We start from the raw sequence: 14,447 nt of genomic DNA, 5'->3' as shown, positions 1-14,447 counted from the left end.
GAGAACTTACGAGGTGATCATCTCTTCTATTGCCCATCCAACTCCTCATCTGGGTAACCTCTACTCTTCAAATTGGTGAGGTTGAAGGCCAAGGAAATAGCAAAAATCCAATTGTAATTAAATAGAAACAGCAGCTGAAACTGCAATGTAGTTTGTGCAAAACTACAATGTAGTTGGTCATGTCAACTCAGTATATAAAGCTCAAATAGATCCCCCGCCATGCATTAAAGTGCCTGTAAAACCCGAGAGATTGGTTTTCAAATCCACAGTTAAGACAATCTCCTTCACGATAGCAGTTTCCACCTACAAAGTGAACACAGTATACTTTTTCGGAAGCCTGACTTGGAGTGATGAGATACATGTTGTTGTGACAAGTCCCATATCAATAAGAACACAGATCATATACAATCTTATACTGGTGACAATTGAAAATAGATCATACTCATCCAGTAAAATTGACTACATACTAATAAGCGCATTTCTCCGGAGACAATGTCTGCCTCCCTTCTCTTTTGTAAGCGTAATTTTGTTAGTCATATAATGCACAGTTGAAAAGAATATATAAGAGTCTGCTTGATGAACAAGGAAAGTCGACAAGGAATTTGATTCTCATTCGTGAGTGCACTGAAGAACAGAAAACCAGGTGCCTTGGTGGGAAAATTGATATGGCATCATTTTTTTTGCAGGTTAAAAAATATATTAAAAGGCACATCAAATGAATAAAAGATGAAAAATATTCATGCTTTTTTGCAGGTCCTAAAATATTATGCTTGACCTACAAATCACACCAAGCTTTTGTGGCATACTGTTCAAGTTGACAATACAAAAGGCTGGGGAAGTAGATAAAGCAAAATATAGTATTCTGTTATAAAGTAAGAAGTGAAGTCCACGTGAATAAAAGTAAGGGGGTATTAGTCAAAAGATGAAATTATGATGTTGGGAGAAAATGTTGAAGATGCATCCACGGGAGGCCATTCTAATTGCCTACAAATAGGCTTCCTCTTAAGTTGTAAAATACACAACCAATTAGAAGAGAAGAGAGTCAGAGTCAGATAAGAAAAGAGTGAGTAAGTTCTATCTGAGAAGAAATTCTGTCAGTGTAAACACCACAAGAGCAAATATAATGAAACATGTTACAAAACTAAGGGAATTGACTTGAAAGAAAATTTAGAGGAAGACAAATGCTCAAGAGCTCAACCATAGCTTCTTCTCTTCTCTTGTATATTTGTCATTCATCTTTGATGCCTATTTATAGGCATAGGAAGTACATAGTTTACTACCATAAGTGGTAGGTTCCATTCAATCACATTGGTAGGTTACAACAAAACACACTTTTGATTTATGTATTGATATACCAAAGCCCAACGCCTTTTAATATTTTCATTGTATTATTTATATATAAAATTAAAAAAGAAAACATGTTTTGGGTAAAACATGTTTTAATTTTAATTTATATATATTTTAAAAAACAATTTAAACAATTTATATATAATAATAATATTGTTGGGCTGGAAACAAAGCCCAATGGGCGGATAGACGTAAATGGGTCCAATAAAATGTTGCCTCCGTTCTCTAAAAACAAAAAAGAAATGAAAAAGGCTCTCTTTTCTTTTCTATCAGAACTTCAGAAGAAGCCCGCAGAACCGCGCACTTGTACTTCTGCTTCAGCTAAAGTAAGCTCTCTCTCTCTCTCTCTCTCTCTCTCTCTCTCTCTCTGCCTCTCTCCTTCTCCCATAATTTTCTGATTATTGCTGTTATAATATTTTGCGGTTTGTTATTTGAATAACCTTTTGTGCCTGTTAGCTGTTTGTGAGAAGTTCTCTGATGTAATTTTCTTTATGGGTTATGGCTTGATGTAATTTTCTAATGATCTGGGTTTCCCCCCCCCCCCGCGTCATTAAAAATAATAATTAGGGAATGGAGGAGGCATCAGGTTTCGAAATCCTGACGTCATCCCTTAAAAATATAAAACTAACCCTAAACATCTTGCACCGTCTCCATCCTCTCTTATTTTCTTCTTTCCTTCTGTCGCTCTCCGTCTTGCGCAGGGTCGCAAACTTATAAGTTTCAAACAGATACCACAGCTACTAGGGACAATCTCAAGGTGCTCGAACCGACTGATATTTAATCTTTTATGCCCAGAAAGATTTTGAGTCGAGGACGTTAGTTCTGATGTCCCTTCTAAACTGAGTAATAGCGGATCTTCCATAGGCTTCAAGATTTCTGGGTAGCATTCAAATTCAGAGCAACTATTGAGATCAAGTATCTTAAGAGATTTCATTCTCTACTTGTTTTCCATCTCCCATTTTCTCAATTACAGTCTATAGAGTTTCTGTTGGGATTTTGCCCTAGAACTCAATTATCTTCGTTCCAACTTCAATTCTATTGCTTTATCCTTCTATTCTCTGATTTTAGTGGCTGTATTGGTGCTGAGTGAACTAATCACTTGTATAAAATAGCAGATTAGATAATATGGATGACAGTCTGTACGACGAGTTCGGGAACTATATAGGGCCTGAAATTGAGTCTGACCAAGAAAGTGATAGAGAGGATGAAGATGGAGAGCTTCCAGATAGGCAAGACGATGGGGCTGCGTCTGATGGTGATGATGCAGCAGCGGCTTCCAATGGGTGGCTAGCTGCTACCTCCAATGATGTTGATATGGACAATCAGGTTGTTCTTGCTGAGGACAAAAAGTATTATCCTACAGCGGAAGAGGTTTTTGGGGAAGATGTTGAGACTTTGGTCATGGACGAAGATGCACAACCCCTAGAACAGCCCATTATCAAGCCTGTTAGGAATGTCAAGTTTGAGGTTGGCGTCAAGGATTCTTCCACCTACGTGTCTAACCAATTCCTTTTGGGTCTCATGTCAAACCCTTCTCTTGTTCGGAATGTTGCTCTTGTGGGGCACTTGCAGCACGGAAAGACGATATTCATGGATATGTTGGTGGAGCAGACACACCATATGTCCACTTTCGATGCAAATAGTGATAAGCACATGAGGTACACGGATACAAGGATTGATGAGCAAGAGAGAAGGATATCTATTAAAGCAGTTCCTATGTCCCTTGTACTTGAGGATAGCAAGTCTAAATCGTACCTGTGCAACATTATGGATACACCTGGTCATGTCAATTTCTCTGATGAAATGACTGCTGCCCTCAGGCTTGCTGATGGTGCTGTCTTAATTGTGGACGCCGCTGAAGGAATGATGGTAAGCAACTCATCTGTAGTTTTCTATAGATTATGTGGACGAGAGTCCTTGATTATGGTATACTGCTTACTTAAAAAAGTTTATGATTTTGATGAACAGGTAAATACCGAGAGGGCTATACGCCATGCAATCCAAGATCGCCTACCAATTGTGGTTGTAATCAACAAGGTATAATTTTTCCATAATCTAGAGCTGCTTTAGTTCTCAATTTTATTTCCATTTGGTCAGAATATGAAGTTGCGCACTTCCATTAACTGTACTGGTATTCTTACAAACATGAATTTTCATGTGAAAGGTTGACAGGTTGATAACAGAACTTAAATTGCCCCCAAGGGATGCTTACTTCAAGCTAAGGCATACTTTGGAAGTCATTAATAACCACATAACTGCTGCCTCTTCAACTGCTGGCAATGTGCAAATTATTGATCCTTTGGCAGGGAATGTTTGCTTTGCAAGTGCTACCGCAGGATGGTCATTCACGTTGCAATCATTTGCAAAGCTATATATTAAACTTCATGGTGTCAACCTTGATGCAGATAAGCTTGCTTCTCGTCTCTGGGGAGATATGTACTATCATAGTGGTGACAGGACTTTCAGGAGAAAACCCCCTGTTGATGGAGGAGAAAGATCATTTGTCGAGTTTGTGCTTGAACCCCTGTATAAAATTTATAGCCAGGTAATTGGAGAACATAAAAAGAGCGTGGAGGCAACTCTTGCAGAATTTGGTGTCACCCTTAGCAATGCAGCTTATAAATTGAATGTTAGACCTCTGCTGAGGTTGGCTTGTAGCTCAGTTTTCGGATCTGCCTCAGGCTTCACTGATATGCTGGTTCAACATATTCCTTCCCCTAAAGATGCCGCAACTAGGAAAGTTGACCACATATATACTGGACCAAAAGACTCTTTGATTTACAAGGCCATGAAAAATTGTGAACCTGATGGTCCTTTAATGGTCAATGTAACCAAATTGTATCCCAAGTCCGACTGTAGTGTGTTTGATGCATTTGGTAGAGTTTATAGTGGCAAGATTCAGACAGGGCAGACTGTACGTGTATTGGGAGAAGGCTATTCACCAGAGGATGAGGAAGACATGACAGTCAAAGAGGTGACAAAATTATGGCTTTATCAAGCTCGAGATAGGATACCCATAGCCGAGGCTCCTCCTGGTACTTGGGTTCTTATTGAAGGTGTAGATGCTTCTATTATGAAAACTGCCACCCTCTGTGATGAGTATTATGATGAGGATGCTTACATATTCCGTCCTCTTCAGTTCAATACGCTGCCAGTTGTGAAGACGGCAACTGAGCCTCTAAATCCAAGTGAGTTGCCAAAAATGGTGGAGGGTCTTAGAAAGATCAGCAAGAGTTATCCACTTGCAATCACTAAAGTTGAGGAGTCTGGGGAGCACACAATCTTAGGTACGGGAGAACTGTATTTGGATTCAATAATGAAGGACCTTAGAGAGCTCTATTCTGAAGTAGAAGTTAAGGTATTTGTAGCTCACACTTCTCTTATTTTCTTCACTTTTATTATGTACCTTTTCCACCTCTTAAAGATGTCAAAATTTTATTTTCTTCTTTTGTTGATGGATGTTCTTTTGTTTTGTATGTTTCCCTTACAATATAGGTTGCAGATCCTGTTGTTTCATTTTGTGAAACAGTGGTGGAGTCCTCATCAATGAAATGTTTTGCTGAAACACCCAACAAGAAGAATAAAATAACTATGGTAGGAAGCAACTTCATTTTCAGAACTTTTATGAGATATTTTTTCAAATTATGATCACCTAAAAGCCGTTGTCCATATGTAGATTGCAGAGCCATTGGAGAGAGGACTTGCGGAGGACATTGAGAATGGTGTTGTAAGCATTGATTGGTCTCGGAAGGATATAGGCAATTTCTTCCAGACTAGATATGAGTGGGATGTTCTCGCTGCACGGTCCATATGGGCATTTGGCCCTGATAAGCAGGTAATTCACCTGTTAAGCAACATGTAGCATTATTATGTTTAAAGTTTTTATGTCCTTTGTACCTTTTTAATCCTAACATAAACTTTATGTATCTTCTATAAAAACTTTCCTTTATTCATTACCCTTTCTCCTTCCATTCCTTGAATTCTAGTTATACATTCCATGCCTTGCATGCTTTTGTTTGACACAAGGGTATATGTGCAGGGACCTAACATTCTGTTAGACGATACACTTTCAACTGAAGTTGACAAAAGCTTGCTGAATGCAGTGAAGGATTCAATTGTTCAAGGGTATTTGAAATGAATTCTTGTTCTTTTGCCTGATATTGTTGTTTCAGTTTATTGCTTACCATAATGTTATGGGGGACAGGTTTCAGTGGGGTGCTCGAGAAGGACCCCTTTGTGATGAACCCATCAGAAATGTGAAGTTCAAAATAGTGGATGCAAGGATTGCACAAGAGCCATTGCATCGTGGATCTGGTCAGATCATTCCCACATCTCGTCGTGTGGCCTATTCATCATTCTTAATGGCAACCCCACGGCTTATGGAGCCAGTATATTATGTGGAGGTAAATTCTTCCTTTTTGGTTTATATCACAATGAGATTGATTTTCAAGGAAGGTTATATTCAAGTACTTATTTCTTTTGATGTAAATGAGGACCAACATGGTGGTTAAGGTGACAAGTGTGGACATTAAAGCTGAACAAGCTGCTCACTTTTAGTTGCAATAATCAGTTTAGAATTCCCCATCCTATTACACATTTTATCCTTTTGGAAGTCAAAATGTAATCTTTCAAAGTAAAAAAGTTCATGTGTAAATTTGTTGTTTTGCTCTCTTATTTATTTATATTTTTGTGTTACCAAACATAGGTGAAACGAAACAAGTTATTTCTCGAAGCTACAAAAATGATCTATTTATTTGATTTTCCTTTTAAATAGAGATCCCGAGGAACTTAGATTGCTTAATATGAATATCCTGTCACTTCAATGATCTATTTATTTGATTTTCTGATTGATTTTTGATGCTGTTGTTTCAGATACAAACACCAATCGACTGTATTTCTGCAATCTACACTGTTCTATCTCGCAGGCGTGGACATGTTACGGCAGATGTTCCTCAACCTGGGACCCCTGCTTATATTGTTAAGGTTTGTTGGCTCAGCTTTGTTTATGTAGAGTTCCAATTTCATTCTGTTGGTTCTTTGTTTTATCATGAGGGAGGAGACTCTTGCTGACAAGTGTTTCAATGGATAAATTCAGGCATTTTTACCAGTTATCGAATCTTTCGGGTTTGAAACAGACTTGAGGTACCACACCCAAGGACAGGCTTTTTGCCTATCAGTCTTTGATCATTGGGCTATAGTTCCGGGGGATCCTCTTGACAAGAGTATCATTCTGCGACCCCTGGAACCTGCCCCAATTCAACACCTAGCCCGTGAGTTCATGGTGAAAACCAGGCGCAGAAAGGTAAAAGCATTCCGTCATCTCTCTCTCGCTCTCGCTCTTTTGGTATCCTTCTGGCAAAGTTTGAGGAATGCTAAAATTTTCCCCTAGTTGTACTGTTGCTATATTGGAAATTCATGAAATGCGGAAGAAAGCCATATCCAGGCATAAATTTGCTGATTTTCTTTATTTTGTTGAAAATGGCAGGGAATGAGTGAGGATGTGAGCATCAACAAATTTTTCGACGAGGCCATGATGGTGGAACTGGCTCAGCAAGCAGCGGATCTTCATCAGCAAATGATATGATGGCGGCGGCTTCATAGTATCCAAAGTTTAGGGAGGAGATTGTAGGAAAATTTAGTATGCGATGAAAACCAGTAGAAGTATTGTGATGTTGTTGAGCTTAGAATTGAAATTCACGTGACAAAAACGAAATGGAAATGGGTGGACGCTAGAGTAAATTTTTTATGTTGTAACTTTCGGGTGTCCTATAACCGTGACTGTTGTATCCAAATAATTTTTGGTATCCTTGTTATAATTCCGTACAAAAACCAAAAAACCAGTAACATTGCAGTGAGATTGTTCTTCTCTGTAATCCAAGAGGTTTTGATCATGTTGCTTGCTAATTATTTTTTTCACTTTAGAATTCAATTGAGAAATGTTTGGTTAATTTCAATGTGCCATGTTGACATCACAGATGGATGCTCCTGCTTGATCTTGCATTTCTTTCTGCCTATTCGATTGGAATGTACTTTGCAGGGCATGTTGGTGATCGGATTGATTTGAGTTTGTTTCTTGTGTTTGGGATGATGTCTGGTGGCATATTAACTATATTCTTTGTTTGATGTTGGTTTGATGTTCATTTGTTGGGGTACTTTATGGCTGTTCAAGTTCTTGGGTTGGTTAGTCAATTGGGTGGCCTTGTGTGGTAGCAGTGGTGGGAAACTGGTTTGAGAAAGAAAAGAGGGGGTTGATCATGGGGATCTGGAGTTCACATACCTCAGTTGGAAACATTATTGATTCAGTTGTGGCGTCTGGGGTTTTGGAATTTGGATGGGGCTGGTCCTTTGTGGTGCCTCGGTTTTGGTCATTTTGGTCGGCATTTTAGTGTTTTTGTTTCTCCCCGTGAATCCAGAAGACTTGGGATTTGAGTCTCGGGTAAAGGAGATTCAGATAAATACGGAAGTTAATGGGATAGAGAATTTGGAGGGAAAAGTGGAATCAGAGGAAGCAGGTCTTCTTGGAACAGAGAATGTAGATGTCGATACAAGCGCAGATACTTTGGCTGCAGTTGGCTTTTGGGAGGCATGGAGGTTACCGGGCGTGGCACCATTTGCTCTCTGCCTGTTCTTTTCAAAGCTGGTGTCTTACACTTTCTTGTACTGGTTGCCCTTTTACGTAAGGCACACAGGTACTTCCTCCAGTCAGATTTTTGTATATGATTTTGAAATTGAATTGTTGGGTTCGTCTTATGATATCCCAATATGGTTGAACTGCTTCTTTGGATTCCATGCATGAGTTTTTTTGTTCAAATACACACCATCATGAAAATGGCTATCCTTGTCACAATTCACAAACAATCTGGAGCATTCAAAATCAGAAACTCAAGATTACCACATAAAGATAGTTCTATACTCATAACCTTTGAAAGCGCCTATGTTTGTATGTGTATGTCTTTAAAATCCAAATAATTACCCTAGGGGGATTATCTTCTTGTATTCATCGTAAATTTTGTTCGGCCTTGCATGCATTTGTCACAAAAAACTGCTGGGAATCTTTCAGCCGCATTTGATATTGGAGGAGTCTTTGGTGGAATTTTAGCAGGATTGATATCTGATACGATCGAAGCTCGAGCTGTAACGTCAATTACATTTTTGTTGCTTTCAATTCCAGCCCTTGTTTTCTACCGGGTTTATGGAAGCCTATCTATGGTTGCCAATATTCTTTTGATGTTTCTTTCTGGATTGCTGGTGAACGGCCCATATTCACTTATTACAACAGCCGTTGCTGCAGATCTTGGTACCCAGACAGTGATCAGAGGAAATTCCCGTGCATTAGCTACTGTGACTGCAATTATAGATGGTACAGGGTTCTGTTGGGGCGGCCCTTGGGCCACTTTTAGCGGGGTATACTTCCACGACAGGGTGGAATAATGTATTTCTTATGCAAATTCTTGCTATTTTCTGGGCAACTTTGTTTTTGATTCGCATTGCGAGAACGGAGATTAAAGGGAATTTGAATGAGGGAAAATGGTCTTTGTATAGCATAGGCCACACAATGATTGAGATTTTCTCAAGGCATATATATATATTTCTTTTGTCTTTCTTGTCATACCAGAAAATAGATTTCATTCAGAGAGGGGGTATTGGTGGACTCATTTGTTTATGTTTGTATCTCATTGTTTTGTAGCTCATTCATTCAAGAAGCGAAATTAACTGTTCCACTATGTGAAATTCAAGTTGCATGCTGCAGAGGTAGCCCATGAAGAAACAAATGTTTGATGCTTTTGAGCAGCCAAATAAAAAGCATTTTATGCGTCGCTATTCAAAAACTAGTAGCAGAAAACTCCACAAAGGCCAACAATTCCGATCATCAAGGGCAAAGGAACGCACACTCAGTTTTAGAGCGAAGCGAAGCTTAAACCTTTGACTTTGGATAACAATTAGAGTATTACAAGGCATGGAAGGAGTTCTAACAAATAAATGCAAGTACACTACATATCTGCATATACCTCGAAAAACAAAGGTACAATAACAGAACAACCTCTTCACAAAATCAGACCTGCCTGGCTACCTCAGTTATAAAACACATTCCTTTCCTTGAATAAGATTTTAACTCCATTGTCTGCCAATAGGGTACCAGTAGTTATTCCTAAGTGTGATGATACAAATGTCTTCTTTATCGTTCCATCTTCTCTGGAACAGATTGGAGCACCAGATATAGAAGGAAGCAAAGCGGCAGTCCCTTTCTGGATGAATATATATACACAAGCCGAACTCCCGTCCATTTTTTAAGTAGTATTGTTACCGGTTCGAACCTTTGCCTAGGCCCCATCATTTGGCCTGCGGGCTCATGGGCCGATGGGGGCCCGCCAGGTCCATCTAAAAAAAGCCCGGCCCGGCCTGTTATGGGCTTTGAGATGGCTCGGCCCGCCTTGAGCTGGGCTAGGCTTGGGCTTGGGTGTTTGAAGCCCGGCCCAGCTCGATTAAGCCCAAGAAAACCCGACCCGACCCGCCCACAAAAACTCGACCCGTTAGGCCCGCATACATATATAATTATGTATAAATAAGAGTTTAAGTTTAGGATTATATCACTCAAATCACATATATAATTTGTTTCATTTCATTTACTTTTCTTTACTCATTCTTAATTTATAATTGGATGATTAGCACATTAATTTGTGTCAATTATTAATTCAGTAATTATATATATAAGATGAAAAACATATCACGTCACCAAATATAATCATGCTTTTCTTGAACACATCACCAAATATTTGCATATTTATTCATACCATTCTTTAAAAAAAATATTTTTTTGATACTTATTATTTTTAAAACATATTACTGTCTAATTATGTAATAACCTAAAAAATAAGACTTGGTTTTATTATTTTTGTGAAAAATCTTATTAAGTTGTGTGACTTTATTGGGTGTTTTATGAATTTGGTTTGATGAAAAATATTAAAATTAAGTGAGTTTAATCTCAAATTTTAACTAAAATGCCCTTATGATTAAGTTTATAATTTTTTTTTAAATGAAGTAGGCCCGTTTAAGCCTGGCCCGTGGGGTTTAGCTCGGCCCGGCCCGATGGGCTTTCTCAAGTCCGGCCCATGAGTCAGGCTTGGGCTTTGAATTTTCTTAAAAAAACCCAACCCGGCCCGGCCCATTGACGAGCCCTACCTTTGCCCATCAGGGGAACATCAACTAATAAACAAGAAATTCTATCCTTCTAAGAAGAATTTGAGATTCTGAAGTCCCTCAGCAGAAATGCTTCGTCTGACCCTAGACCTCTCTACCACCACATGCGGAGGTGGCTCCAAGTGGAAACTCACCATAACTAGTGTCAAATTATCACTTGCTCCACGCTTTATTGCCTCCTCTATTATTTCCTTGCAGCACAATTTCACATCATTGTCCTCTTGGGGTCTCCTTCGAGCAAAAGCAACAGCATTTTGGCTCGTGAACACATCCCATATTCCATCACTACCAATTATCAAAAACTCATCATCCTTGGTCAGTGTCATCAATTTAAGTTCTGGTTCAGAGCACTCAAGGGTCCTCCCCTTTCACCCACATCCTTCATTCCTTCAAGATGCCAATCACCTAATGCACGGGTGACACCTAACTGACCATTTAGATAACCATCATCAATATATCCCACCAAGGATTCAATCCGCATTCTTTCTTTTGTGCAGCAGGGTCTATGATCTTTTGACATTTCTACAGCCGCTCCACATCGTGACAATACAGCCAGCCAATCTCCGGCATTTGCCACAAGCAAAGACCTGTCCAAAAGGACAATTATAAGCTGAACCAAAATAGTTGTCACAGAAAAGGTCTGACAAAAACAAACTAAGCAGTCTCAAGAACGGGGCTCGAGATTAGCCAAAAGTGCATAGATGTAGGATAATTAAATCAAATGGGGAGATATAGGGTGTGGTTATTCTGAGCCACTATGATCAATTCAGTCTTCAATCTCACTAATCCCGAGTTGCGACCAAGATTTGGTCACACAACATCAGTTTTCTTTACCATTTTTATTTCTTGTTAGTTTTCTTTACCATTTTTATTTCTTGTTTTGCTCATGCAACAGACAATTCATTCTTCAGCGTGACACCCGCATGAATTGGCTGATCAGGTTTTCTCTTACCCAGACTTGCAGTAATGATTATTCAAGCCTTACTGTTGTAAGTCAACACCCTTATTACAGATAACAACGAACTTACACCCTTACCTCCCACATATCATTGCAGTGAGTGCAGTTGTTCCAGAAGCAAGGGAAGACTCAAAGAGAGCACGTTTTTGCAAATGCAGCGTCCGTCTCCATAAATGACCTTGTTATCACCTTTTCAAGTTCTAATGGAAAGTCAGCATCCTCAACAACTACTCTTGGCAAATTGTCACGAACAAATTGTGCTGCATCCTTTCCTCCGTAACCATCAAATACCTGTTTTTTTTTTTTTTTTTTCAAATTGCCATTTACATCATCAAAATCTGGTAAAATAAAAAATGTCTGAATTGTTATGCATGAGATTTCATTAAACTGTTACAAGTACCCTTAAAGTTCCAAAAAATTTATTTTAGTATTTAGAAATTGTCCAAAAAACTTTTCTTCATATTCTCGTTCTCATTGTAACCATGGTTTACAATGAAAACCTCGAGAAGTATTGGGATGGTTTTTGAATTGTTATACAACGGAAGAAGGTGAAAAAACTTACACCATAGAAGGAGATAGCTTCCTCACTGAGTACATTATAACCAAACTTGTTAGCTAAGTCACCAACGCATATATGAGTATACTCCATATGGGTTCGGCCCCCAATATGAGACCACTCTCCTGACCGAAGGGAGAAGGGAAAAAGTTCAGCAGTCTCTGTTTTCTGTCTACAACCACTGTATCCTCTCACATAAGCTTTCGAGCTAAAAGACCAACAACATGTTGGAACTTGAATCAGAATATGACGCATTTCAAGTAAACAGGTCAAGGACTCAAGCAAGTAAATTAAGATTTTTTTTTTTTTTCCCAAGTATAATATCAACATTCAACACTCTCCTTGACAAAAAAAAAAAGTTCTCCAGCCAGAAAATGAAACTAAAATCAATCACAAAAGTTACATTGCATCGAAACATCAGCATCATCGGGTTTCCCAAAAAATTGTGAGATATGAAAAACTGTATAATGTTTGTGAAATATCAAAATCAGTCAACACATAAAGTGTAACATAAAATGTAATTCAAGACAAAGAACTCAAGGAGCAGAAAATAAAAGAGGAGATCCACTACAACACAATCCAATCAAAACAAACCCTTGAAAAACAAGAACGTTAGGTATCACCATTCAGCTGTACATAATTTTTGTAAATTGAAAGTAAAACAAAGAATTGCAGCTTAGCTTACTAAAAAGGAAAAACAATTTCCAAAACAACTGTGTCCCAAAATGAACTGAAAATTAGCAGAGCATTTGAACTAGTATAAGTAAAATTAATTGAACAGTGCAGAGATACAAAAATGAAATTGTATTCACGAGAGGCCAAATGATAGAGAAAAACATAAAGAGCAAAAACTGAACCAAGACAACTACACACGTAAAAGCCAATTAAAGAACAATCATAAAAGAAAAAACGTATCACAAAGAAAGACCGGCAAAAGAAAGTTTCTGTCAATCATCAATCACAATAAGAAAACAAAGACCCAGAAGTCAACCGAACGATCCTAAAAAGCTACGAAATTGAGAGAACCCCAATAAAGCTAAGCAGTCAAAGAAGAAGAATTTTTGCTTGAAATGAGTTTAACATGGTTTTCTGAAGACTGGAGCTCATCAAAGGAGTTTCCTTGTCCAAATTCTCCGTCTGGTTGTGCAAGATTTCACATTGCAAAGGCCACTGCTTGTTATTGTTGTTGGTATTTATGTTATTATTCTCCATGTTCCCCATTTCTTGACCAAGCTGTTCTGCGTCTATCAAGCACATGCTTCTGATGAAAATGATAATGGCGGTGCTATTTTTAGTGCTCAGTTTCTTAGCGAGTTGCTGAGGGAGTCGGAAAGTAGTAGAAGAAGCAGAGAAAATGAAATATAAATTTGTGGTGAGAAGATTCTGAAAATATTTGAGTGGAACGAGGGCCTCTGTTTATTGTAGTAGTATTCTCAGAGAGAGAGAGACAGAGAGCGAGAGAATGAGAAATCTAGATTTTTCTGTGAAAGCCACACCACACCACTATCTTCAAAACCATAATTTGTCTCAAGCCTAATTAATTAGCAAGTTTGTTTCGTTTCGTTTTGTTTTGTTTAATGGGCAATAATTGCTCCAAAAAGTTTGAAAGTGAATTAAAAGGGCATATTCAATGGGAAAATATTGATTGTACGATTATAATTGGACACGCACTTAGTTAGTATCTAGGTAAGAAAACACATATCACCTATCATGTAATGGAGCCTTATTTAATACTTGAAAACATCATGCAGGCCAAAAACCGCAAACAAAGCTACAAATCAAATCATCTTTCTTTGGTTCCCTCTTTCACATATCATCAATCTCAACTTGTAACAAGGTCTCTCCTCCAACTGTCATTAGCTCATGATTTACACATTGTTATTCCATAGTTGGTCAGTTTCTGAATGAAGCCCCTCACTACCAGTTGAACCTCTGTTTTGATCGGCCAACGGGGTCTAGCCCAATGAAAAAGAACTTTGATTTTCAAACTCTTGTAAACTAGTGATCTCAAATTCAATTCAAACCTTGGCACATTCACCGTGTGTGAGAAAATCTTTGTTTTGACTGAGCAAACGAATGGCAAGTAAAAAAAAAAAAATTATTAAATGGAGAGGATTCAAACTTGCGGACTGAACAACTAGAGCCACAATCTCCCACCAAATAATCTAAATCTTAGAACCTCAGAAAAAAAATTATAAACATAACTTGAGCAGCAATATAATCCAACATTTGATTTCTTTTAGCAGATAATAATTGCATATAAATTGCCAGTCAAATGGGTCTAGCTTTCAAAACTGAGTTCATCCCATAATTAAAGTTTAAAGTTTATTTAAAAATTTTAAATTCTAATTAAGAGAACAGAAATGCCTTTAAAAAGGTAATTCAAAT

At 38.2% G+C, this 14,447-nt stretch overlaps 2 protein-coding genes and 1 pseudogene across 2 annotated transcripts; 2 read left to right on the top strand and 1 right to left on the bottom strand.

Moving 5' to 3' along the window:
* Positions 1-1,598: 1,598 nt before the first annotated feature.
* Positions 1,599-7,238, top strand: LOC117621280 (110 kDa U5 small nuclear ribonucleoprotein component CLO). The gene is made up of 11 exons (XM_034351660.1): positions 1,599-1,673; positions 2,463-3,216; positions 3,316-3,384; positions 3,512-4,705; positions 4,843-4,941; positions 5,024-5,182; positions 5,387-5,472; positions 5,552-5,750; positions 6,220-6,330; positions 6,443-6,649; positions 6,833-7,238. The coding sequence occupies exons 2-11, from the start codon at positions 2,473-2,475 to the stop codon at positions 6,929-6,931; spliced, it is 2,967 nt and encodes a 988-aa protein (XP_034207551.1). The 5' UTR covers positions 1,599-1,673; positions 2,463-2,472; the 3' UTR covers positions 6,932-7,238.
* Positions 7,239-7,346: 108 nt separating this feature from the next.
* On the top strand, positions 7,347-8,818 carry LOC117621281 (putative glycerol-3-phosphate transporter 5). The gene is made up of 2 exons (XM_034351661.1): positions 7,347-8,036; positions 8,408-8,818. Exons 1-2 carry the CDS (start codon positions 7,679-7,681, stop codon positions 8,776-8,778), a joined length of 729 nt encoding a protein of 242 aa, XP_034207552.1. The 5' UTR covers positions 7,347-7,678; the 3' UTR covers positions 8,779-8,818.
* Positions 8,819-10,568: 1,750 nt separating this feature from the next.
* On the bottom strand, positions 10,569-13,316 carry LOC117623044 (annotated as a pseudogene).
* Between the last annotated feature and the right edge of the window lie 1,131 nt (positions 13,317-14,447).

The sequence above is a fragment of the Prunus dulcis genome, chromosome 3 (genome assembly GCF_902201215.1).
Source record: "Prunus dulcis chromosome 3, ALMONDv2, whole genome shotgun sequence".
NCBI lineage: Eukaryota > Viridiplantae > Streptophyta > Magnoliopsida > Rosales > Rosaceae > Prunus > Prunus dulcis.
This window is presented reverse-complemented; position numbering and strand designations above follow the sequence as displayed.

Bases quoted from the DNA above. Each gene is read 5' to 3' on its own strand.
- LOC117621280 (XM_034351660.1), top strand. From the start codon at position 2,473: ATGGATGACAGTCTGTACGACGAGTTCGGGAACTATATAGGGCCTGAA. The intron at 5,183-5,386 runs GTAATTCACCTG...GTATATGTGCAG, and splicing joins CATTTGGCCCTGATAAGCAG to GGACCTAACATTCTGTTAGA. The intron at 5,473-5,551 runs GTATTTGAAATG...TATGGGGGACAG, and splicing joins AAGGATTCAATTGTTCAAGG to GTTTCAGTGGGGTGCTCGAG.
- LOC117621281 (XM_034351661.1), top strand. From the start codon at position 7,679: ATGGGGCTGGTCCTTTGTGGTGCCTCGGTTTTGGTCATTTTGGTCGGC. The intron at 8,037-8,407 runs GTACTTCCTCCA...GGAATCTTTCAG, and splicing joins CTTTTACGTAAGGCACACAG to CCGCATTTGATATTGGAGGA.